Here is a 21,904-nt window from a genome sequence, read left to right on the forward strand (position 1 = left end):
TTGCCTGGCAACGGTTGCCAGGCGACGGCGACGGCGGCGACCGGGGCCGGGCCGGGCCGGGCCGGGGCATGGCGGCGGGGCTGGGGGGGGACAGCGTGCCGGCCGGCACCTTCCCCGGCTTCATGACCGAGGGGACGCTGCTGTACCGGCGGGGCGAGTACGGCAAGGCCCTGGCCTGCTTCGACAACGTGAGGGAGCCGGGGCGGCCCTGGGGGGAGAGCCCCGAGGGCACGGGAGGGTGGCGGGGGGCGGCGGGGGCACCGGGCGGGGGCACCTGGGGGGTCCCCGGGGAGGGCCGCGGCTCGCAGGGGTGGCAGCGAGGAGGGCAGGGGGCGCGGAGGGACAGGGGCAGAGGCGGCAGCACCGGGGGGTGGCACCGGGGGGGGTGACCCCGAAGTGGTGGCACCGGGGGGGGTGGCCCCGAGGTGGTGGCACCGGGAGGGGGTGGCACCAGCACGAGGGGAGGTGACACCAACACGAGGGGAGGTGACGCGCAGAGGTGACACACGAGAGGAGGTGCAGGTCCTGCCCTTGTGGCAGGGGTTGCGCACAGAGAGGGGGGCAGCACGAGAGGAGGGGGTGCGTGAGTATGCAGAGAACAATTTTTGCAGAAAAAGTTGGAGTTTTTGTCCTCATCCGTCGGCCAGATCCGTGCAGGGACGGAGCAGGTTGTGTCCCATATTTGTGTGTGTGAAGGGAGGGTGTCGGGAAGATGGAGCCGGTTTCTTTTTAGTTGTGCCCAGTGAAAATACGAGAGGCGACGGGCACAAACTGAAGCCCAGGAGGTTCTGGCTCACTGTGAGGGGGCAATTCTGTACTGGGAGGTGACAGAGCACTGGGACAGGCTGCCCAGAGAGGTTGTGGAGTCTCCTTCTCTGGAGATATCCCAAACCTGCCTGGGTGCCGTCCTGCACGAGGTGCTCTAGGTGATCCTGCTCGGCAGAGGCTTGGACTGGATGATCTCCTGGGGTCCCTTCCAACCTCAGCCACCCTGGGATTCGGGGCTGCATTCCCAGCACTGATGGCACATGCATGTATGCTGAATTCCAGGCGCTGAAGCTGAGAGCAGAAGACAAGCACTGTCTAGTTGCCCGCTCAAAATGTTACCTGAGACTTGGAGACACGGAAAATTCCCTGAAAGATGCAGAAGCTTCTCTCCAAAATGACAAAACATTCCCCAAGGTAAACAGCATGAAGCAGAAAGAGGTTGGGGTGTCCAAGGACAGGTCTTTTATCTGTGCGAAACTCTGAAGGGTCTGAGAGACAGTGTTGTGTAAAAATAGATAACTCTAAAAGCAAAATCAGCCTCGCTCTGTACTCTTGCCCCTTTTAGTCCTTCCAGAGAAGGGGAGGCGCTTTGTCAGCTAAGGAAGAATTACAGGATTACACTTTATTGTATGAAAACCTGATAGCGTAGCGCTTTCCCTTCCGTCTAATGCGGAATTAGTTGAGGTCTAAGTGTTTTTATCTTTATTTTTTCCTTTTCAGGGACTTTACCAAAAAGCTGAGACGTTATATACCATGGGTGACTTTGAATTTGCGCTAGTGTTTTATCATCGAGGCTACAGGCTACGCCCAGAACTACAGAAGTTCAGGCTGGGTATCCAGAAATCCCAAGAGGCAATTGTCAACTGCATTGGAAGTAAGCAGCTTGATTTTATGGTGCCTATGAGCACAGCTGGAAGCTGGTCATTGGACAGCTCTACAAGTGACCTAAGGACCCTATAACAGCGGAGTCTCTTTGCTTCTAGATTCATGTGCTCAGTGGCCATTGTCACATGAAACCAGAAAGTACCAAAAAAAAGCACAGCCCCATTCTTTTCTTTTTTTTTGGCTGAATGCCTATTTATATACAGAGTCTAATAACTTCAGTTATGGAAGTGAATTATGACCCTAGCACTTTTTTTACATTTTCAGTCACCACAAAAATATTCTAAATCATACAGAACAAAGCAGCTCATCTACTTATGGCCCTACTGATTACAGATTCCATTTTGAAATCTTTATCCCAATATTAAAAGTTTGTAATGAAATTTGCCTTGCTACCTGAGACTGGCCTTCCTGAGATCCTGATTTTCCTCCAATTTACATTGCATAAGAGCAGTGAAACTGTTGGCTATTGCAATGGAGCACTGCTTTCATAATTTCTGGCGTAGATCATAGAACTGCGTCCTGCAGGAGACAGAAAAGGCCAAGGACCTAGTGGTGTTGGAAAGTAAACGGAAAATTTTTCCCTTAGTTTTCCTCTTAGCAATGTTGTCACGTGCAGACAAGCGTGGACAAGGTGTGCACCCACTCTTGGGCACACAGACAGCTCTCAGCTGGGGCTGCCACCTTAGACAAGTGGCTTATCACGTGCACAGCTCCCAAGGCTGCTGTAAAACCCGCCGAGCTAGTTAGAAACTGCCCAGGTGGATCCTCCAACAGCCTGTCCCGTCACGGAGCCAGGACACACCCTGCCTGCACACCCATACACGGAGGCCTCGATCCTCCAGATACTTAGGCACCTTGCACTCCCTGAAATCAGTTTCAAAATTTCAGTCCACCTCCAGTGCCGCAGATTAGCTTCCCGTCCCAGCTGTGTAAAAGCCTGAAACTCTTCTATACGTGGTATGCATTTTAAAAAAGCAGATAGCAAAAGTTTCCAGATCTGGCTTGCTTTCCTCCATTACCACTGCTTTCTTAGCCTAATACGAATGCCTAGACATCTTCACAGCTCTCAGTCGAAATGCTTGTCATGCTTGATATACTGAGCTAAATGCTTTAAGTGTGTTCAAGCATCTGGACTGTATGCAAATGAACAGAATAAAACCCCAAACATTTTCCAATCAAGTGGCAATAGCTAGATGCAAGGGAAAAGCAGCAAGGAAACATATTAGTATTTGATCCATATGTTGAAAGAGTTGTGAAATGCACATGCATTAACAGGGCTTATCTCCCAAACTGCTTTATTGAATCTGCTTTGCTCGGCAGGTTCAGAAACACCAGCTTTCTGTGGATAACTCACATCACTGAGCTTGGCCCAGCTGCCTTGCTGGAGGAAATCCTTCAACAACAACAGCAGCTGAATCTCCTTCCTTCCTTCTGACCAGACCAAAACAAAGAGTTGTTTTTCACCCTTTCCTCCACTGCCAGAGTGCAATCTGAATAGCAGAAGTGAAAACGAAATGGGAGTTTTGCCCTAATGTCAGTGCACAAAAACTTTAAAGTAGTTATCTGTATTGCTGGATATCCCCATGCTTACGAGCTTTCCTTCCATTTTAAGCTTCAGCTTTGATTCCTCAGAAGAACCTGCCACCCTTTTTCTTCCTCTGTCTCCATGTAGATGTAGCACGTCTCTGTAGGAAATCAGCACTGTGATGGGAGTTCCCCGGTGCCATAAGAAAATAATAATTAAAATCCAGAGAAGAGCTGCATCTATGAGCTGTAATTCCTACTTGAGGACCATACTAACATCCACGTATTTCTTGTGAAATAATTAAGAAAGCTTTATTTGAAACAGGACATTATAGGCTTGGCGCATTTATGGTCATTTTAGATTCTAAAGCTTCAGTACTGCTGTTTTTGAACACTAACAAGTATTTTCTCTGTATTTGCAGGTCCATCCTCTGTTAAACTGGAGAATAAAGAGGATCTCTGCTTTATAAGCAGGCAGGCAGAGGTACAGTGTGAAGAGCTCTTGCTTCAGAAGCTAACTAGAGTTATTATAATGCTAATATGTTCTGAAATAGGCTCTAGAGGATTAGTAGTTTCTGCAGCAACGTGGATGAGGATATGGCTGGTCTAGTGAAGCGCATTCTGAGCATACAAAGCAAGCTGATCCATTATAAGAGTTTTTATGTACCTGTTTTTAATGTAGTTATGGCTCAAGCTACACAGAATAGAAAGGAGAAGACAGAGGGGTAGGGAAGAGCAACCAAGGAGAAACAAAGCCCAAACTGAGAATCCTCTACCAGCCTGACTGCTCCTTCTGTTGTATGTTGCTGACCGCCCATCAAAGGCTAATAAGTAACAGCACTGAGGTCAGAGCCAGGGTACATTTATCTAGAATATTTACTTTGGTCTTACCTGATGTTTAAGGTTCACATTTTTGATAATGGACACTTTCTCAATTGCTTAATTTTGGGGTGGTCCACTGAAGTAGTGCCTCATTCTTCTGCGATGCCAAGCCATATTTCCCTGTGAAGTCAGTGCAGTGAATGCTCATTGCTTCTTTCAGCTGGAATTACGGGTACCCTGTGGTAAAAATAATTTGTACAAAGGGGGCTAAATATTAGCACTATAATCGTTGGGACTTTAAACGTGAGACTTCAGAAATACCGTCCTGATGTTTCAGAAGCCCTGGTTGTTAGAGCTGTTACGTCTTTGACTCTGGAGAACTAGACCTGCCGTTGCCACAGCCTTAATGTTCTGTCACAGCACTGACCTGGACTCCCTCCAGAACAGAATAAGACTGAGGAGCAGAGCTAACTCTTGGTCTTATTACAATGCCTCCTCCTTCTCTTAGAAGTGAGGGAGCACACTTGGGCACAAAATTTGCTGCTGACCAAAGCCCTTGGTAAGATACTGACTTCTCGCTTTTACTTAAAAAGTAACTGGACCTATGTGGACGGTAAACAACTCTGAAAGCCAGAACTTCCTGATAATGCTAGTGTTTCCCACTAATCTCACCCAACTTAATTTATTTTTTCTTGCTGTAGGGCAAAAAAGCAAATCAGAAACTCCAAATAAAACTGACCAAGGATCAAAAGTGGACAAAGAAACAGGAGCCCCAGAGGAACCCAAAAGTAGAGCGACAGCTTCTTGGAGAGCTTTATGCTGACAAGGCCTACCTAGAAAAGTTGCTCAAGGATGAAGGTCTTTCTCCATTGTATTTAACTAAATGCTCCTTCTAGGCAGGGTCTTTTTTCCTTCTTTTATATCCTTATTACTACTATTCCTTACTTGTATCAGAGCTCAGATAGCACAGAGTGTTTGCAGTGGTCTTGAGAGAGGCAGATATCTGGAGAGTTCAGGCATTTTTGGAGCCAGATCCAATATTCATAACCGTGTCTGAACATGTTTCCTTCCTTATTAAATGATAGGCTTTTTAAAACAAACAATAAATCAATTCAAAGCAATCTGCGGTGATGAAATAAAAAGCAGAAACAACAGCATTACAACTTACTTTATTTCTGGCATGATGTTAAATTCTACTAACACTTGCATTAAGTGCAAAGCACTGCTGATGAAACCATGCCTCATTCATGGCTTTGTTCTAAATGCTGTTAAAAGCAAGATGCAGGATTCAGAGAAGTATCTTATTTTAGAACTAGGCAGAAAGGTGGTTCCCATTTATTCTTTCCTCTAAGAAACCGTTTACCTAGTAATAGAGGAACAATTCAGAATTTAGTCTACTCATAGGTTTTATGGTACTACTGGCATTAATAATATATAAGGGCCATCTGGTTTCCAGGCATGTTAACGTCCTCTCAACTTCCATCTTGGAGTTTAATCCACTATTTTCTGAAGTGCCATTTGAGTACAAGTGTCCCATATAGTTGTCCTGTCCAAGAGGACAATGCTCATGCACCACAGTTGGCCCCCATTAATTGGGCCTCTTCTTTGGCTCTTCATTAAAGAAGGCAGCAGCTTACAGGAGCTGGGAACAACAGCTTTAGCTCACCAGGAGAATTTTCTCTAACTTCTCTACTAATCACATTGGTTCTGAGGAGCATTAAAGACTTTAATTCCCAGGACTGTCTCTGTCAGAGCAAAAGAATGTTCACAAGCAGTCCCCCAGTGAACTGCAGCTTCATCCATCACATACGTTAATGCTTTCCTGCATTCTACCATCTTATTTTCAGATTTGATGAAGAGCAGCACAAAGCAGGGGATCAAAGTAGCAGACATGGTTTTGAGTGGCATTGCCTACCTGGACACACGCACTGAGTTCTGGCAGCAGCAGAAGCCTATTTATGCCCGTGTGAGGGAGCGTAAGCTCAGGCAGCAAAGGTGGATCCGAGACAAGAAGCGAAAACCAGCTGAGGTTGCCAGATACATTGTGAAGAGTATGGAGGACATTGATATGCGTATGTGTCCTGTCTGGAAACAGTAAGAAAGTGGTGATTGGCATATGTAATTATTTGCTGTTCTATTTTACAGACCAGAACAACAGAAGCAGTGTGCAAGTACTAACAAACAGTAGCAGGCGGTTTTGGGAAGTATTTGCTTTCATATTCTCCACCTTTTCCAAGGCAACACTTCCTCAGATATAGAATCCAATGCATTTTTTTAAAAAAGAAATCTTTTTTTTCTGCACTTGAGGTATTGCTGATTGCTTTTCAGAACATCACTTAGATACAAAAGCCAGGTCAGCCACTCCTGCATGCTTAGCAAGTGCCTCTGGCTGGTCTAGTAATCAGAAGTTGTTTTACCAAAAAAATGCAGGGCACTGGAGTAAATAATTTCTGTAGCTGAAAAATACCCTTGTGGAGAGACGAAGGAGCTGAAAAATAGTGATCTGGAAGGAAGTAATAATTCAGCCACTTTGACCCTCGCTTTCTACTTATGCTACATATTTTATGACTCAGGGACAAGAATTTGGTGTTACTGCCATTCAGTTCATTTAAGCTACAGCTTGGTGAAGGCAGTGTCAGAAACATCCTGCAGTCCGCTCCCCACAGCACTGCAGCCAGCTGGGTACAATAAACAGAGCTCGCCAGGAAAGTGCAAGGGGCTAATTTAGGAGATAAAAAACTAAGCGCTGTAGCTAGTACTTCATCTCCATGATCAGGCTGTCGTCCTTCAATGACTTTTTGCTTTCAAAAACTTTAGACAACAAGCATCATTCTCATTTATTTTTCTTCAGCAAGTGTGAAGTCTTACCAGAGTTATCTCCCCTTGCTTGCTGTGATGAAAGTGATTTCCAGGAGTGCCAGATGGAGAGGCTGAAGTACCATGTCCCGAGGGCAGATTTCTTGGAGATTGAATGGAGGAATGTAGGATATGCATGAAGAGTTAGGAGCTCTAACCATTCCCAAGCTTTGTCTGAGGTGTACATAACCGCACTCAGTCCTACTTCCCCAATATTGCTGTGTCCCTACCCCAATACTAAACTTTCCTCTTTGTCTATAGTGCTGACCAGTGGCTCCCCCGAAGAAAGCTGCAAGAAAGCTGAGCATGTGCTAAAAACAATACAAGGATGGTCAGATGATGAAGTTCCCAACAAGAATGAACTGATTGGAAACCTCCACAGCTGCATTGGGAATGCTCAGTTAGAGATGGGCCAGATGGAAGCAGCCCTGCAAAGCCATAAAATGGATCTCGAATTTGCCAGGCAGAAGTAAGTGCTGAGAAGTTTAGATGGATGGGGAAAAGATCCAACATACAGAGGAAAGTACCTTTGTTAAGATGTTTTAGCATCTGGTAACACTGTAATTCTTTCACCTGGAGATTTAACAGGGCAATGCATATAGACTCTGTCCACATGCAGTGGCCCCTAGTGACTTATCTTCACTATTTCAAAAATAAGGTGACCTAAGCAGATTTTTAAAGGACCTAGCACACACAGCGTATCTAAATCCATGCTGAAGCAAAGCAAAAGAGAACTCAAGTTCCAGACTCAGCACTTCAGCCTCTAGTATGCATTTCCTTCTCAGTAAGGTCAGAGTCTAAATTGCACAAGTTTTCTTCTACATTTTCCCTTAAAGTCATTTGCATTCAAATCATGACGATAGGTGTGAAATATTGATAAAAGATACAGTTGCTCATATAGAACACATTCTGCAGCAGCTCTTTCAGCTAAAACAGAACGCAGCAAATGTAGTCTTAAGAAGTAGTAACAGAGTTGTACAAAGCACATGAGAAAACACTGAATTGAGGCTATTTTGGTTTTATTTCTGCTGATACTGTATAGGACTGTTAAAATGTTACTGCCTCACTGTTTGTCCTTTTCAAAAAGCACATTTTTAATTATAGCTTTAACAATTTCTGCATCTCTCCTTGTGATTTCCACTCCACAGTTACACCAAATACAGTTAAGACTTAGCAAAAGCTAGGCAGGAGTGAGATCCGTCGTTTTACTACTTTTTCAAACCGATTGAAGGTTGAATTTGAAGGACAGAAACACAGCCATTACCGAGAAGCACTCGCCCTCTGGTGGCTGGAGTTCAGCAGGGGCCCGGGGAGACATTGTTAATGACTCGCATAACCCACAGCAACGCATTTGTTCTCTGGTTTCATCTTTTTTTTTTCCAAGGCACGGGTAGTCAAAGCAGGCTACTTCTGAAGTTGGGAATGAAGACTAATTAAAGAAAAAAAAAAAGCTACATTGTGATAGAAGAAGCTGCCTGTAGCATTGGGCAAAGTTTCATTCAGAGCATTGGGAACAGGGCCTGTTACCAGGAGTCTGTTAATGAGACATATTGCAGACACATTCTTGTGTCTTCAATTTCCTCTTGGACATTAATAATTTATTAGTGTTAGGGACCTAAGAACTGGTAGGGGATTTCCATGGGATCCATAAGGCAACAAAGAGAAACTGAGGAAAAGAAAAGACTCATAAAGGCTGCCAGATTTGCACAAAATATTGAAGACAAAACTAAACTGGTTTTCCCCATATTACAGGGTGTTGCAATGGCTGTAGATGAAAATAAAATTTTACTTTGGCTTTATGACTTTCAGCCTGACACTGGTCCTTTACTTCTACTTCTGAACACTTACTTTCATGTTAAGAGCCAAAGCAAATATATGGGGTTGAAGAAAGCACAGACTGTATCAGGAACAAGGCTATTTCAGCTACTACAACTTCTTTCTCTTTCCAACGCAGCAATCTACCGGATGCCATATCCAGAGCCCTTGATAACATCGGCAGAGTTTATGCCAGAATCGGCAAATTCATGGAAGCTATTGACACGTATGTAAAATTAGTAACAGAAAAGGCATAAGGTTTATTTTGAATTTAATAGATGCTGTCTTTTCGGTTTGTTTAATTGTACTGCTAGAAAGAGGGCTGAGAAAGTTTTCATCACAGTACCTGGAACACTTTGTTTATAGAATCCACAGTTGAAATTATAACTGCACCTAGATTCAGCAATAGTCTGTCTTTCTTACTCTCTGCTTGAAGTTGGGAGGAGAAAATTCCAATGGCAAAATCAAGCCTGGAAAAGACCTGGCTGTTCCATGAAATTGGCCGATGTTACCTTGAGCTTGATAAAGCTGAAGCAGCCCGAAATTATGGAGAGAAGTCCCTGCAGTCAGCAGATGAAGAAGGAGATGTTGAGTGGCAACTCCACGCTAGTGTACTGGTGGCACAAGTACAAGGTAAAGATGTCACTACAATTTTTGCTTTAAGGACAGATGGCAGCCTGTCTGTTCAGCTTCTTACATATCTGTCATTTAACAACCAAAGTAACTGTTCTGATCAAGATCTCTCACGGGAGACTTGCTTGATTAACACTTGTTCTTCTCTTTATCTTGGGTTAAAATAGATGTTTTCATTTGTCCCTTACAGTAAAATTAAAGGATTACCGGTCTGCAATCATGAACTTTGAAAAAGCACTTGAGAAGGCAAAGCTTGTTCACGATGATGCTGCCCAGAAGGCCATCATTATTGTAAGTGGCTTGGTGCAAGGTGGAGAGAAGCTTGCGGCAGCATCAATAAGTTAGCTGTAACTATTGTCAAGCAGCCTGCGAATTGAGAAAATGTCACTACATAGCTAGTCCATTAAGAGGGAGAAAATGCAGCCTCTGAAGAAAAAAGTTATGAAGCCTCCTGGCTTAGAAAACTTAATCTCAGTTCGTGAACCAGTACAACACCTAGAAGGCTGTAGCCCTAGTTCTATTCAGGTCAAGGGAAAATTTTTATTTGAACTCCCTTTCACATGTAGAATACAGAAGTACCTTCTCTACATTCAGTATCTGTTGGAATGCAGGGCTGATCAGAGCTTACTCTTTTCTGGCCTCTCCAAAGTGTCCCAGAGAAACCACTTTGCATCAGATCAGAACATCTGGGGCATTGCTGGTGACCCAAGGATAAAGCAGTCTGCACATTTTGGTAGCCTGACGGTGGGTTGTGGGTGATCTTCTGACCTCACTCAGCTTGCCAGGGAACAGGTGCAGCATAAACACGTACCTATTTGGTGATCCCTCATGGGTGTTCAAAGTTGAAGCAGAGCCTGTTTTCCTGCCAGAAGGAAAACAATAGTGTGTAAGAGATTAAATCTTCAGGGGAGGAGACATTTGATAAGGGATACTAACAGGTAGTAATCACTGCAGGGAGGAATGAAGCATGTTGTTGCAGAGAGTTTTGAGGTAGGAAAGGAGCAAGCAATGACAACAGAGATCTAAGAGAAATAGGAAAAACTTAGATACATAGCTGTATTTCTATAGCCTTCACTAATAAGCCATATCACTTTCAGGCCTTAGATGATGTGAGCAGAAGCTTCATTGAAGACCTGAAAGAAAGAGGACGAGAAATGACAGATCACTCTCTTATAGGTAGTTGTCATCTAGACCTCTGCACCACATAAATGTAAAAATTCCCCACTTTCCTTTTCTGGCATGGGAAAAAAACAACCCATTCCCAGGTAGCAAGCACTGAAATTTCTGGGCTGCATTCATCCTCTGTGCTAGTATGCTGTAGCAGGAATTCATTTGTATGTGATGCCATAGCATAGTTAAAATTTGTGGCCTCATTTTTTTGGCAGTGAGGGTTTAATTTCCAGCATAACAGTGAGGGACCCTGGCTTCTCATCAGCTCTGTCTTTGTAAAAAGCTTCTTTTAATAACAATGAAAGCAGCTCCAGTGCCCAGAATGTGTAATGGTGTGCATAGCCAGAAGCAAAATAGTGTCAAAAGGTGACCGTAAAAATGACAGTGAATAAACGAGACCCGCAGTGCTGAGGCCTTCAAAAACATCAGCGAATTCTAGAGTCCACATAGTGTAAAAGTATTGATTTTCTGTCACCATCTAAATGACAATATGTGCTACTGAGCACCTGCAGCATGAAGTATGACAGAGTAAGTCACAGTTCCATGGCAAACAGGTACTGCTCTTCATCCGAACACACATACGTGTCCTTCCCAGAGCAAAGGCTAACACAAAGAGCAATCCCTACTCTGCCCCAGCAAGTAAGGCTGCAGAAAGAGGGAAGCAGAATGGAATCCCCAGGAGTGCAGCGTACTCGTGCTTAGTTGAAGCCCCAGACTGAGAACACAAACTGAATTCCTGCAGCTCTGCTCCCAGGTCTGGCCATGGCCATCTCAGAGCTGTATCAAGCCTGAGCAGGAGATGGCAGCACTTCCCAGGCGTCCCCGCTGGGAACACCACACCTGGACTTCATCTCATGTTCATTTTGTCAGCTGATGAATTCAGGCATCACGATGTAACTGCCAGCACCTGCCTTCTGTTTACTTAAAACACATAGCTCAGCACTTCATATTGCTGGCAAATTTATCCTTGTGAGACAGAAAATAGAGGAGAGCTTTCTAATCGTAGTGACGGAGGCCAGGGGTCTTTTCTTGCGCCCTACTGATTGCTCGGTGCTGGAACTTGGTTTAAGATTCCCTCTGCCTCCTCCTCTCCCCCTCCAGATTATGATTTCAGCAATGAAAACACAGATGATGACAACTTTGAGAAGGACAGGGAGGGAAAGGAAAGTGAGCAAGGCACAGAGAATCAAGAAGATGAAAAGGAAAATGAAGATGCCAAGAACGATAAGGAGCAAGGAGGCGATAAAGAGCACGAGAGTAAAGAAGAGGAGAGCAAAAGGGATGACGAAGAAAGCAAAAGAGATGGCAATGAGAGCAAAAAAGACAAAGAAGAAATAGGGGGTGATGAAAAGCAGCCGACCCTCGCTTTGGAGTAAAGTAGCGTTTCCTGAGCAGTTAGAGGGCAGAATAAACCTTTGTGCCGAGCGTTGCTTTTTGCAAACAAACCCTTTTCCCTTCGCTGTTCCTACACCCCAGCCGTGCCACGTACCTGCGAGTCCAGGCGCACGGAGACGCTCGCTTCGTGCTTTTCCTCCCGTTTCTGGCACAGCTTCCCCCGGAGCACGGGGGGAAAAAAAAACAAAAAAAAAAAACCAAACCTGGCCCCGAGCTGCGGCGGCCCCCGGGGCCGGGCACCCATCGCCACCGGCCCGGCCCGCCCCGGGGAGGCGCGGCCACGGCGTGGGGGGGGGGCTCGGCGGGGCGGGGGGGGCCCGGTGCTATGAAAGGGGCCGCGATCGCACCCGCCCCAGAGCCGCTTCCCCGCCGCCCCGCTGCCCTCACCATGGTAAGCGCGGGGCCGGGGCATCCCCGGGGCCGGTTTCATTTCCCGGTGGGGAGGGAGGAACGGGGCTTCGCCGGGTGTGTGTGTGTGGGGGGGGAGCTCGGGGTGCAGGGCACGGCCCGGGGGTCCCGGGGTGCTTGGGGCACAGCCGGAGCTCAGGGGGCTGCGGGGTGGAGCTGGGGGCACAGCAGCTTCTTCCCGGGGGGGGGCTGCGCTGCCCCTTCTCTCCCCCAGCCCACCCTGGGGCTCAGTCGGGGTGCGGACACCTTTCAGCAGCATGCGGAGGGGCGCTGGGTCCAGGAGCATCACCCAGCGAGGCCCCGGGGATGCGGAGGACAAGCGGGGGCTTTGTGGGGGTCGCAGGCAGGGACAGGGCAGGGGCGCGCCTTCAATCGGGGATTGTTCGCCCGGAGGAGCCCAGTGCTCCGCCGGGTCGGGTCTCTGTAGTGCCATTGTCTGGCCACGCTGTACGGGGCCCGATTTCATAAAGGCCAGCATTATCCCTCGAGCTGGCTGCTAAACAATGGGTCCTGAGGGTGTTTTCTATTATTGTTCTTTTGTTTGCACGGTTGAAAAGCAGCCTCAGTCACTGCTGGCCACCAGCAGCTGCTTTCTGCAAAATAGCTGGGCTGCCCCGCTCACAGCCGAGCCCTGTGCCCGGCTCGCAGGAGCAGCGCATCCCACACGGCCGCGGCCCTGCTCAGAGATGCTGCTGGTCTCTGCCCGGGCCAAACATCCCCTTCCATGGCCAGGACACTGCGAGGAGCAGCAGCCCTTGGAGCCAGCTCACACCTCTGCTTCCTCATGCGTGAACATGTGGGAGCCCTAAATCCACAGGGAAGGTGGTGTAGGGGGCCCAGGAGAGTTGGGTAGTTCTTCCTCTTCTTGGAGCGTGTTTGTTCTTGGTGCAGGAGCTCTACCCTGGTTTTGGAAGCAGGCACGGCTCGGTGTGCTCCAAGCTCCCCGTCCCACGCCGCTGCACAGCAGCTGCCCCGAGGCAGGCACTGCTCCCTGCCTACCACATCCCTAAAGTGGGGGGGGGGGTCTGCGGCCCTAGCCCCAGGGTGCTTTGGAACCAAAACGCACCTCTGAATTCTGAAATAAAGGATAGAGTTACTTAAAATAGTTGACTTTTTAAACAGGCTGTTCACTCTGCAAACAGGAAAACAGTCAGTCCTTTCCTGCTGTGGGCAGACCACTTGCACAGCATGTAAACCCCCTGATTTTTGCATCGCAGGCAGGACTCACTCCTTCGGTTTCACTTCCGTGGCAGAGCTCAGGGGCAGGTGCAGGTCCCAGGCTGGGCTGTGTGAGGATGCAGCTGGGGGGGGTGGAGAGGCCGCACATCAACCCACAGAAACAACAGCTGCCCCGGTGGTGCCATTGAAACCAGTCAGAGAAATCCCTCACTTCCTTGAATCCGGTGCTTTCCCAGACTATGCTGGGAATTATCTGGGCTTCCTGTTACTGGTGCTGCTGGCAGGCAGGGAGGCAGAGCCAGTGTCTGCTCCCCAGGGTGCTTTTCCCAAGGCTCCTGCTGCTGCCAAGCTTCTTTGGTGCTCGCAGCTGCTTTCACTTTCATGTTCAGCTCAGCAGTGACTGGCATTGGGCTTGCCCTTGCCGGAAGCAATTTTAAGTTGCTCCTCGTTCAAAGAGGAGCCCAAATTCCCTCCTGTGAGGCACTCACGGCACTGATGTTCAGCGGGGTGCAAAGAAGAGGCAATTCTTGCAGTGAAACAGCCTTTCTTACAAAACAGAGGACCCCCAAGCAGACTTAAATCAGCCTGCAATCATTTCAGGATGAACTGACAGGATTGCAGCAGCTGCCCCAGCCCCCTGGCTCTTTCATTTCCCCTTTTCAGGCAGAGCTCCCCCCGACGCGCAGCGGCATTGCAATCTAGCGGCCACGAGTATTTGTTTAAGCGTTCAGAAATAAATTTGATGCTCAGACTGCTCTGACTGGGTTTTAGCTCCGTGGCAGCTCGTGGTGCCTGCAAAGCAGCAGCCGCTGCCACGTGACGGGCGAAGCTTCCCCTTCCCGGTCAGGCAGGGCCGAAGTTGCTGCTGGCAGACACCGGAGCAAGGAGCGGAGCCACACGGTCACCCCTCAGGTCAGGGGCAGCGCCAGGACAGGGCACAGACAGGTCCCTGCTGCGGGGAGGGTTGGGGGAGCCGTGAGAAGTGCTTTAAGCCAAGCGAGGTTACGGGAAGCGGTGAAACCGCGTCCCCTCAGCCTCCCTCCCTCCCTGTGGAGGCTCTCACCAGGACGTGCTCACACAGCAGGAACGTGCGGTCTCTCGGGGTTGCTAACCTACAAAGCATTTTCTTCTTGGATTTCAGAACAGAGGCTTCTCAAAGAAGAGTCACACATTCCTGCCTAAAATATTTAGAAAAATGTCTTCTCAATCAGCAAAAGAAAGGCCTGAAAGCTTGCAGTTTCCTTTCCTTGATGATGAAGATACCATCTCCACACTCAAAGAGTCTAAAACCTTTTTTATTTTAAGAGGCCTACCTGGCAGTGGGAAGTCCACTCTTGCCCAGGCTGTTCAAGACAGGTATAAAGATGCCTGCAAGGTCATTTCTGTCGATAGCTATAAAATTACGCCTGGAATAAGAAGCAGCGTTCCTGAAGAATACTCAAAAGTTGATGAGGATCTAGTTGACTATTGCAAACGAGATATCAGCATTATTGTTTTGGATGACACTCACCATGAAAGGGAACGGCTGGACCAACTCTTTGATATTGCTGACAAATACCGGTACAAAGTCATCTTTGCTGAGCCCAAAACCCCGTGGAGAATGGATTGCTCGCAGCTTAAGGAAAAGAATCAATGGAAACTGTCGGTGGAAGACCTGAAGAAGATGAAGCCAAGCTTGGAGAAGGAATTTCTACCCATGTATTTCGGGTGGTTTTTGAGCAAAAGAAGCTCTGAGAACCTGAGGAAGGCTGGCCAGCTCTTCTTAGATGAGCTTGGAAGTCTCAAAGCCTTCAAAAAGGAGAGCAAATATTGTATGTATAGAAGTATCTTATCAAGTTCTTGCTTTGTTGATGAAACAAATGGGACAACTTTAGTCAGCTTCTAAAGTGACACTCTTAGTTAAAGTTTGCAACAGGGAAAACTGTTTAAAGATACTAATCCCAGTTTCCCATAGTCGTCAAATTTGCTTTGGTAACTGAAAATCAACAGTTCTCCTTAAAAGCCTGTTTAGCTGTGAGGCTGCAGGGAGGTGGGTTAGGATGGCAGCAGCATTACTCTAGGCAGCTGAGCACCCCACTGGTTACTGGGACGGGCTGTGTAGAACAAATGCAGAGTCAAAGAAAAAAAGGAAAAACAAGTGGTCTTGCCCCTTAAGGGACTTCAGCAACATCAGGTTTAAGATGAACCATGATGCTGTGCAGAAATTTGGCTTTTAATTACATCCACCGATAGTCTAGGTGGAAGAACTTCATGCATCCATCTAGTCCTTTTTAGCAGTAAGAAAGATGAAGCATGAAGGACAGCTTGGTGAAGAAAGCTGAGATGAGACAGAGGCTCAGGGGTAGCGTCGAGGGGTTGACTTTTTCATAGTAACATTGCTTACCTGTGTTTGCAGTTGCTTTTGCTATTGAAGATCCCAAAATAAAAATAGATCTCACCAGCTACTTTGTGAAGAGACCACCTGGGGTCTTACACTGCACCACGAAATATACAGAGTTTGGAAAAGCACCTGGGGCTGAGGAATACGCACAGCAAGAAGTGAGTACTGTGGCTCCAGCTTTTCCCTGCTGGAGTCTCCCTTCCCAGCTGGGGATCCACATGCCTTGGGAGTGGGCTGGGGGGGCAGCTTTGCTCTCAACTAGGAGGCAAACTGTAGAGAGAATAAGTATGCCCGTATGATAGAAAAGTGATAAGCATGGGGGAGATGGCAACTATTTCCTGTTAGTTTCCGAACTAAACATCTCCCCCCTCACTCCGACTTCCAGCAGCATCCCCAAAAGCTTAACTTGAATGATGGTAAATCATTCAACAGAAGTATTGATACTTCTAGCCACATTATTTCAAAGCGGGTGAGCACAAGAGTCCATTTGAATTTGGAATTTGTGAAAGAGAAAGATGTAACCAACCCTGAATTCGCAGAGCAGGAACTTCAGGCCACGACCTCCTAGTCGACCACCATGTTTCAAACATGGCAAAGCAAGAGCTACCCTGGCCAGCCAGGACCCCGAGCTTGTGGCCTATAAAGCCAGCCACATTGCTGTAAATTCCACCTGTGTGGCGTTGGTTAAAGCTCTGTTCTGGACTTGTCTCCGTCTTTCTTCTCCCAGGCTGTGAAGGCTTCCTACGGTAAAGGCTTCACCTTGTCCATTTCTGCTCTGTTCATCACAACGAAAACTGTTGGTGCCCGTGTGGAGCTGAGCGAACAGCAGCTGCTGCTGTGGCCTGGAGATGTCGATAAGCTCCTGTCCACTGACAACCTCCCGAAAGGCAGCCGGGCTCACATCACCCTCGGCTGTGCCAACGGCGTAGAAGCAGTCCAGACTGGGCTCGATCTGCTGGAGTTTGTGAAACTGGAAAAGGCAGGGAACAAAGGGGATGAAGTGGGGGAAATCGGAGGAGGGAAACTGCAGTATTTTGATAATGGTATGTGGATGCTCGTCCTTTCTAAAAAGATCGATGTGAAGGCGATATTCTCAGGTTACTATGGAAAAGGAAAACTTGTGCCTACGCAGAGCACCAACAAACGGGGCTCTGCTTTTAGTTCCTGCACCATCATCTAAGAGCATGGGCAGGGTAGCTTTCTTTTCTTTGTTGTTTTTAAAAGGCAAGTAACTCAGTAACCTTTATAATTGTAAAGAGAAATAATTCTACCTTTACTAAAGTAAGCCCTTTTTGCCAACCCCAGTATGAAGTGTCTCTGGGGAGACAGTTTATTGGCCTCTGGAAGAAAACAAACAACTCTTGACTGACAAAGGAAAACCGTCAAATAACTGATGCCAGTAACTAAAGTGTTGCTGAGTGCTTTTAATGGAAGACTTTTGGAAAGAACGAGCTGTGGTGTTCTGCTTGTTTTCTTCCTCAGAGGAAGATCTTCTATGGTCTTTTATAACTTCCCTATGAACCACAATCGTTAGATCTTTACATGCCAGCACTATATGATCAAGCAGTGGCAGACCAAAGCCTGTACATAACTGGTCTGAAGCCAAGTGAAGTGAACTGCATAATGCCTCTCCCAAACCAGAGGGACTAAAAGTCAGTAATTCTGGTAGCTGAATTACTAGGTAAGAACCAGTAAGACCCAATTATGGGTCACTTCTGTCAAGTGTGGCAGTTACTAATAATTTAGTCCATAAGAAGAGGATTTGCAACAGACATCAGGGTACCTAAAAGCCTTGCATGTTCTACCCCAATTCATGCTCAGGCTTCCTTCAAGTGCAGGGAAGAGATATGCTGGTGAGCACAAAAAAGAAAAGCACATTGCCAGATAATGTCTTGGAGACAGGAAAAAAAATGAAATCACAGAAGAGGAAACAAATCTCAGGAGATGCATTCAGTTCCTGTAACATGGCTCCAGTCTTTTCAGAGCACATGTAAGAGTGGGCAGGACCAAATACTGTCCAGTGCCCTTGTTTTGTAGGGAACAATCCTGCCTTGGCAGGGAGTGGAAGAGATGAACTAATGTCTTTTCCATCTTATTTTATAGAAACTAAAATCATGTCTGAAGTATAGAACTGTACTTCATGCAAGATTTTACTAGTTTTATCTAATGCACTTGAATGTTAAAAGTTAGGATGGAAGTAACATTGTAATTTAGGAAGTAAATGGAGGTATTGTAACTGCGTAACTTAAGTCTGCTCAAACCTAAACCATTGGCTGGAAAAAAAGTTAATGATCAAGTACTTTTGTTATTAAGTCTGTTTTATTAAAGCTTATGTTTTTGCTCTTAGCCAGATTGTTTGTCAGTCAGCAGTGGATATGTGGTCACTACTTTACCATAACAAAAAGCTCAACTAATGGAGTCAGGTCAGGACAACAGTTTAAACTCATGCTAGGGCTCAGTGTTTGGTGAACTGCACAGTGAAGTTAATCCAGTATTAATAAATGTAAATACTTACTGTGTTTGACATGCATGTGCTGGGTTCATATCTGTAAAGGAGCTGTCACATGGGCACAGCTTACCTGTAGCTGTGCGCACTCAAACCTGTATTGTTCAGGAAGCCCAGCTCAGCCTGTGCAAGAAGCATTTCTCCTCTGAACATTTAAAACAAAAGCAAGGAGTGCTTTGGGCTAATCTGATAAACACTCCCCATGTTTTCTAGCAAAGCAAAATAGTTCCTGCTGTTTCAAAAAGATGGAATGCCTGTAATCCCCCCTTACCTTCAAGGGATAAACAGTTGGCTAGCTTCTGCACCAGGAGAGTTGCGAGTGCCATGTGGGAAGTCTCATGCGGTTTTGTTCCATCAAAACTATAAAAAAAAAAAATTTAACAGCATCTGCCCAGGACAGCTCTTGAGAGTATGCAGGAGCATGCTGAGCCACCTCTCCCTCCAGTGCTCTGGTAACACAACCCAACACTCCAGATCACATCCAGCACTGAAATGCACAGCTGGAGTATCTTGTTTATTTGCCTGTTCAAGAACAACAGTGAGACTGTCGTCATTTAAGTTTTTATTAGTTTGTACATCATATACAGTTTATAATAAAGTAAACCAATTGCATATGGTTTTGCTTCAGTCTGTGATATTCTTCATATAAACACATCATTATGAATTATGCCTAATGAAGTAAACAACAAATATTCACATTTTTACCATTCACATCCTAGAAAGGTAAGGGTCCAAAGAGGGACAGTGTTCATACCAATGTGAAGCCTGCCTTAGAGAGGATGACGTGTTTGGCAAAGCGATCTGGATATTGATTGCTCCATGCAAGACTCCTTTCCTCCCACGGGAAAGGTAAGATATTTACACTGAGGTAAACATTCAGAATTTCATTTCAGATAAATACTGCAGCACAGGGTCTACTGTCCTCTCCAAGTCGGCTTCACATCAGGGTCCGGTTGTCTGACTACTCCTTAATGTCTTTACAACAAAGCAGATATGCATGCAATGAAGGTGCTCGGTTTGCTGTTTTGCGCTCAACCCCCCCACCATTGCTTCACGCGATTTTCTCTTTTGAAGAACGAGTTTTTAAGTGAAAGCAGGGACTAAGATGGAGTAAGCAACGTAAGATTGGCTATGCAAGAACTGCAGGCAAACTGCAGAGCCAGCCAAGAGGCAGCGTCCAAGCTCTCCCCAATACTACACTCCTGAGCCACCCCTGGACGCGCCAGCTCTAACTCAGTAACACTGCTTTGCAGACTGTGCCTCATCTCGGCGCCCTAACTCACAACTCACACGAGAGCTTTCCATCAGAGGTCAGATCTTCTAGAGAGAAGACGTGCCTAGCACTGCTCCAAGAAGAAAGGAAAACCCTGTCCCTGACTGCAGGACTGGGGACAGCCGGGGCAAGCTGAGGAAGGCCGAAGCATTTCGCATCATCTTCCCACGGCAGGCACAGGTCCTGCTGCCCTGGTGAGCAACAGGGAATTCTCCAGATTTCGGCAGCTGCTGCGTGCGAACGGCCTCTGGGGGAAAGGAGGGTCACAGAACTGCTACGGCTGAGTTCGTCACCTTTCAGCCCTAGTTATAGCACGGCTATAACAATGCGATGGAGCTCAGCACTACTCGGAGAGGCTCAAGTAGGTGCAATCCACAAGCTGTCCTTTTCCCTAAGGAAGGGGAGGGGAGGGTACAAGGCACAAATTTAAACGGGATGAAAGCCATCCACTTGAAGATAAGCAAACATCTTTAGTTAGTAAGCTGAGGAAGTGAGTTTGAAGGAATAAGCAAGCCACTGCATGGTCCAAATGCTTTGGTCATTCAAGTAGTTGAAGACTGATTTGGCCGAGCGCAGCCACCCGACGTGAGGCTGGCTCAGAGGCCAGAGCTCGCAGGCGGCAGTTTCCGTATCGGAAACAACACAACAGCACGGGTGCTTTCACTCTATATCCCAGTCAGATACAGAAAGCTCCGAGGGACTTACAATATTCCACTGCTAATTAATACTGTTGTCCCTAAACCATTCTTCCCCATCCAGCTGGCATTAATGCAAGTATTTACAAAACAGTCAGAAGCCTTTAGAGCACAGGATCCAGCTTTATAGCAACATTTCCAAGTTCACAAAAAATCATGTACTTTCCTATGTATATGTATAGCAGAAACAATTAGAAAAGCCTGTCAAAATGGGCAGCCAGAAGCATCTTAATGGTCTTTACAGCTGATTTCAAGTCCAGGTTCAGCGAGTCTGGAAAGGACTTGCAACACTCCCTGCAAAAGGTGGAGCTGAAACAGCATCAGATTTGGAAAGTAAATCCACACAAGAAACAAACAAAAACACACCAGGCTTTGTTGTCTAGAGGTCAGATCATTGTACATGCAAGTATCTCCCAAACACTAACATTACCGACACATTTTTTTCATTTTTCAAGCATGAAACTGCTTCCATTTTAATTTGAATGCAGCTGCACTTCGAAACCAGCCCCACAGCAGCTCAGACACCACAAGATCATGATGGAGACAGAGAAATAAAGGGAGGGTAAGTGTCCAACACTCCTCATCTGCCTGTTAATGCTCCAGTCATAGCCTCGCCCAGCCTCACTTTACACAGCTTAGCCCGCCGAGGGACTCCTCATGCACATGTTTTTCTTGTACTTTACATCTTTCATCAACAACAATTGCGCTGTCAGTTATTGAGCTGCTCCATAGCCATCATGTTCATCTCACCTCAAAGACCCTCCCTTCAGCACCGACCTGGCCTGCCTTTCAGCCACATCACCTCTGCCACCCCTGGGGTAATTCCCATCAGCGGGCACTCTTACAGCACCAACTGTTCCCTTTCCAAAACACTACGCAGGAGCTGAGGCCCGAGGGGCAGACGCACAAGACAAAGCAAAAGCAGCTGCACTGCAGGCGATGGGAGCGCGGCTGCTCGCCGGGCAGGTCAGGGAACAGCCCCTGCACATGGGAAAGTCTGGGGGCACCTTTTAGTATGCTTTGATGTTGATTAAGGCTCTTCCTGTAAGGCCAAAAACCTTTCAGCAACTATGAGGACCGACCTCCACGAAGCCCCTTCCTCATTAAGGGGGGGGCTTTGCCATCAGCTTCTTGCACGTGCCACGTTCCCGTGGTGCCCCCCAGTCTCCAAAGGGAAGAGCTCACTGCTAAGTCAGGCTCGACTCGCACACATCCCCCTGTGCTTGCGTTTCACGGCTATCACCTACGTTAGCTCTCCATCACTCTAGAAAAAGCAGAAGCATAATATCATTTTAAGGTATTTATTAATTATCTCTGTGGCAAGTTCCTATACCTGGTAGCCGCTATCGAGCCAAAGGAAGCCGGGGAGGTCTGCAGAATGGCAGCAGCTGGAAAAATGGCACCAAGGTTCCCTGTGGCTATGCACAAACCACAACCCACGACATGTTCTGTAACTACCAGGTATGAAAGGCAACATTTCCAGCAGTGCACATCCATGCAGATTTTTCTGAAACAAACACAGTCCCGCATCTCCCAGCTGTGCTCGGACAAGACAGAGGCTACAACTCCGGCACACCTCTACCTCCATGCTCTGC

General features: G+C 46.9%; 3 protein-coding genes across 5 annotated transcripts in view; 2 read left to right on the forward strand and 1 right to left on the reverse strand.

Annotated features, from left to right (window-relative positions):
- Positions 1 to 6,054, reverse strand: part of ACLY (ATP citrate lyase) — a 37,909-nt gene extending 31,855 nt beyond the window's left edge. Inside the window, exons 1-2 of the mRNA XM_035568424.2 lie at positions 5,915 to 6,054; positions 4,069 to 4,236 (exon numbers count right to left, since the gene is read on the reverse strand). The gene's annotated coding sequence lies outside the window, so the exon portion shown is untranslated. The remainder of the gene's footprint in view (positions 1 to 4,068; positions 4,237 to 5,914) is intronic.
- ODAD4 (outer dynein arm docking complex subunit 4) lies at positions 13 to 11,918 on the forward strand. 2 transcript variants are annotated; one of them, XM_035568426.2, is made up of 12 exons: positions 13 to 188; positions 1,051 to 1,182; positions 1,489 to 1,642; positions 3,600 to 3,661; positions 4,701 to 4,857; positions 5,847 to 6,071; positions 7,117 to 7,324; positions 8,810 to 8,896; positions 9,107 to 9,303; positions 9,494 to 9,594; positions 10,401 to 10,479; positions 11,575 to 11,918. In XM_035568426.2, the coding sequence occupies exons 1-12, from the start codon at positions 69 to 71 to the stop codon at positions 11,847 to 11,849; spliced, it is 1,797 nt and encodes a 598-aa protein (XP_035424319.1). In that variant the 5' UTR covers positions 13 to 68; the 3' UTR covers positions 11,850 to 11,918. The 2 variants fall into 2 exon arrangements, with proteins under 2 accessions (XP_035424319.1, XP_035424320.1); XM_035568427.2 differs by lacking the exon at positions 10,401 to 10,479.
- Positions 11,919 to 12,148: 230 nt separating this feature from the next.
- CNP (2',3'-cyclic nucleotide 3' phosphodiesterase) lies at positions 12,149 to 18,953 on the forward strand. Of its 2 annotated transcripts, none has more exons than XM_035568429.2 (4): positions 12,149 to 12,259; positions 14,597 to 15,266; positions 15,851 to 15,993; positions 16,563 to 18,953. In XM_035568429.2, exons 1-4 carry the CDS (start codon positions 12,194 to 12,196, stop codon positions 17,013 to 17,015), a joined length of 1,332 nt encoding a protein of 443 aa, XP_035424322.1. In that variant the 5' UTR covers positions 12,149 to 12,193; the 3' UTR covers positions 17,016 to 18,953. The 2 variants fall into 2 exon arrangements, with proteins under 2 accessions (XP_035424322.1, XP_035424323.1); XM_035568430.2 differs by lacking the exon at positions 12,149 to 12,259 and adding an exon at positions 14,248 to 14,367.
- Positions 18,954 to 21,904: the final 2,951 nt, after the last annotated feature.

This window comes from Cygnus atratus, chromosome 25 (genome assembly GCF_013377495.2).
Source record: "Cygnus atratus isolate AKBS03 ecotype Queensland, Australia chromosome 25, CAtr_DNAZoo_HiC_assembly, whole genome shotgun sequence".
NCBI lineage: Eukaryota > Metazoa > Chordata > Aves > Anseriformes > Anatidae > Cygnus > Cygnus atratus.

Excerpts from the sequence above, each read along its gene's own strand:
- ODAD4 (XM_035568426.2), top strand. The coding sequence starts at position 69 with ATGGCGGCGGGGCTGGGGGGGGACAGCGTGCCGGCCGGCACCTTCCCC. Across the intron at positions 6,072-7,116 it reads TATGGAGGACATTGATATGC|TGCTGACCAGTGGCTCCCCC; the intron begins GTATGTGTCCTG and ends CTTTGTCTATAG. Across the intron at positions 7,325-8,809 it reads CTCGAATTTGCCAGGCAGAA|CAATCTACCGGATGCCATAT; the intron begins GTAAGTGCTGAG and ends TTTCCAACGCAG.
- CNP (XM_035568429.2), top strand. The coding sequence starts at position 12,194 with ATGAAAGGGGCCGCGATCGCACCCGCCCCAGAGCCGCTTCCCCGCCGC. Across the intron at positions 15,267-15,850 it reads CAAAAAGGAGAGCAAATATT|TTGCTTTTGCTATTGAAGAT; the intron begins GTATGTATAGAA and ends CTGTGTTTGCAG. Across the intron at positions 15,994-16,562 it reads AGGAATACGCACAGCAAGAA|GCTGTGAAGGCTTCCTACGG; the intron begins GTGAGTACTGTG and ends TTCTTCTCCCAG.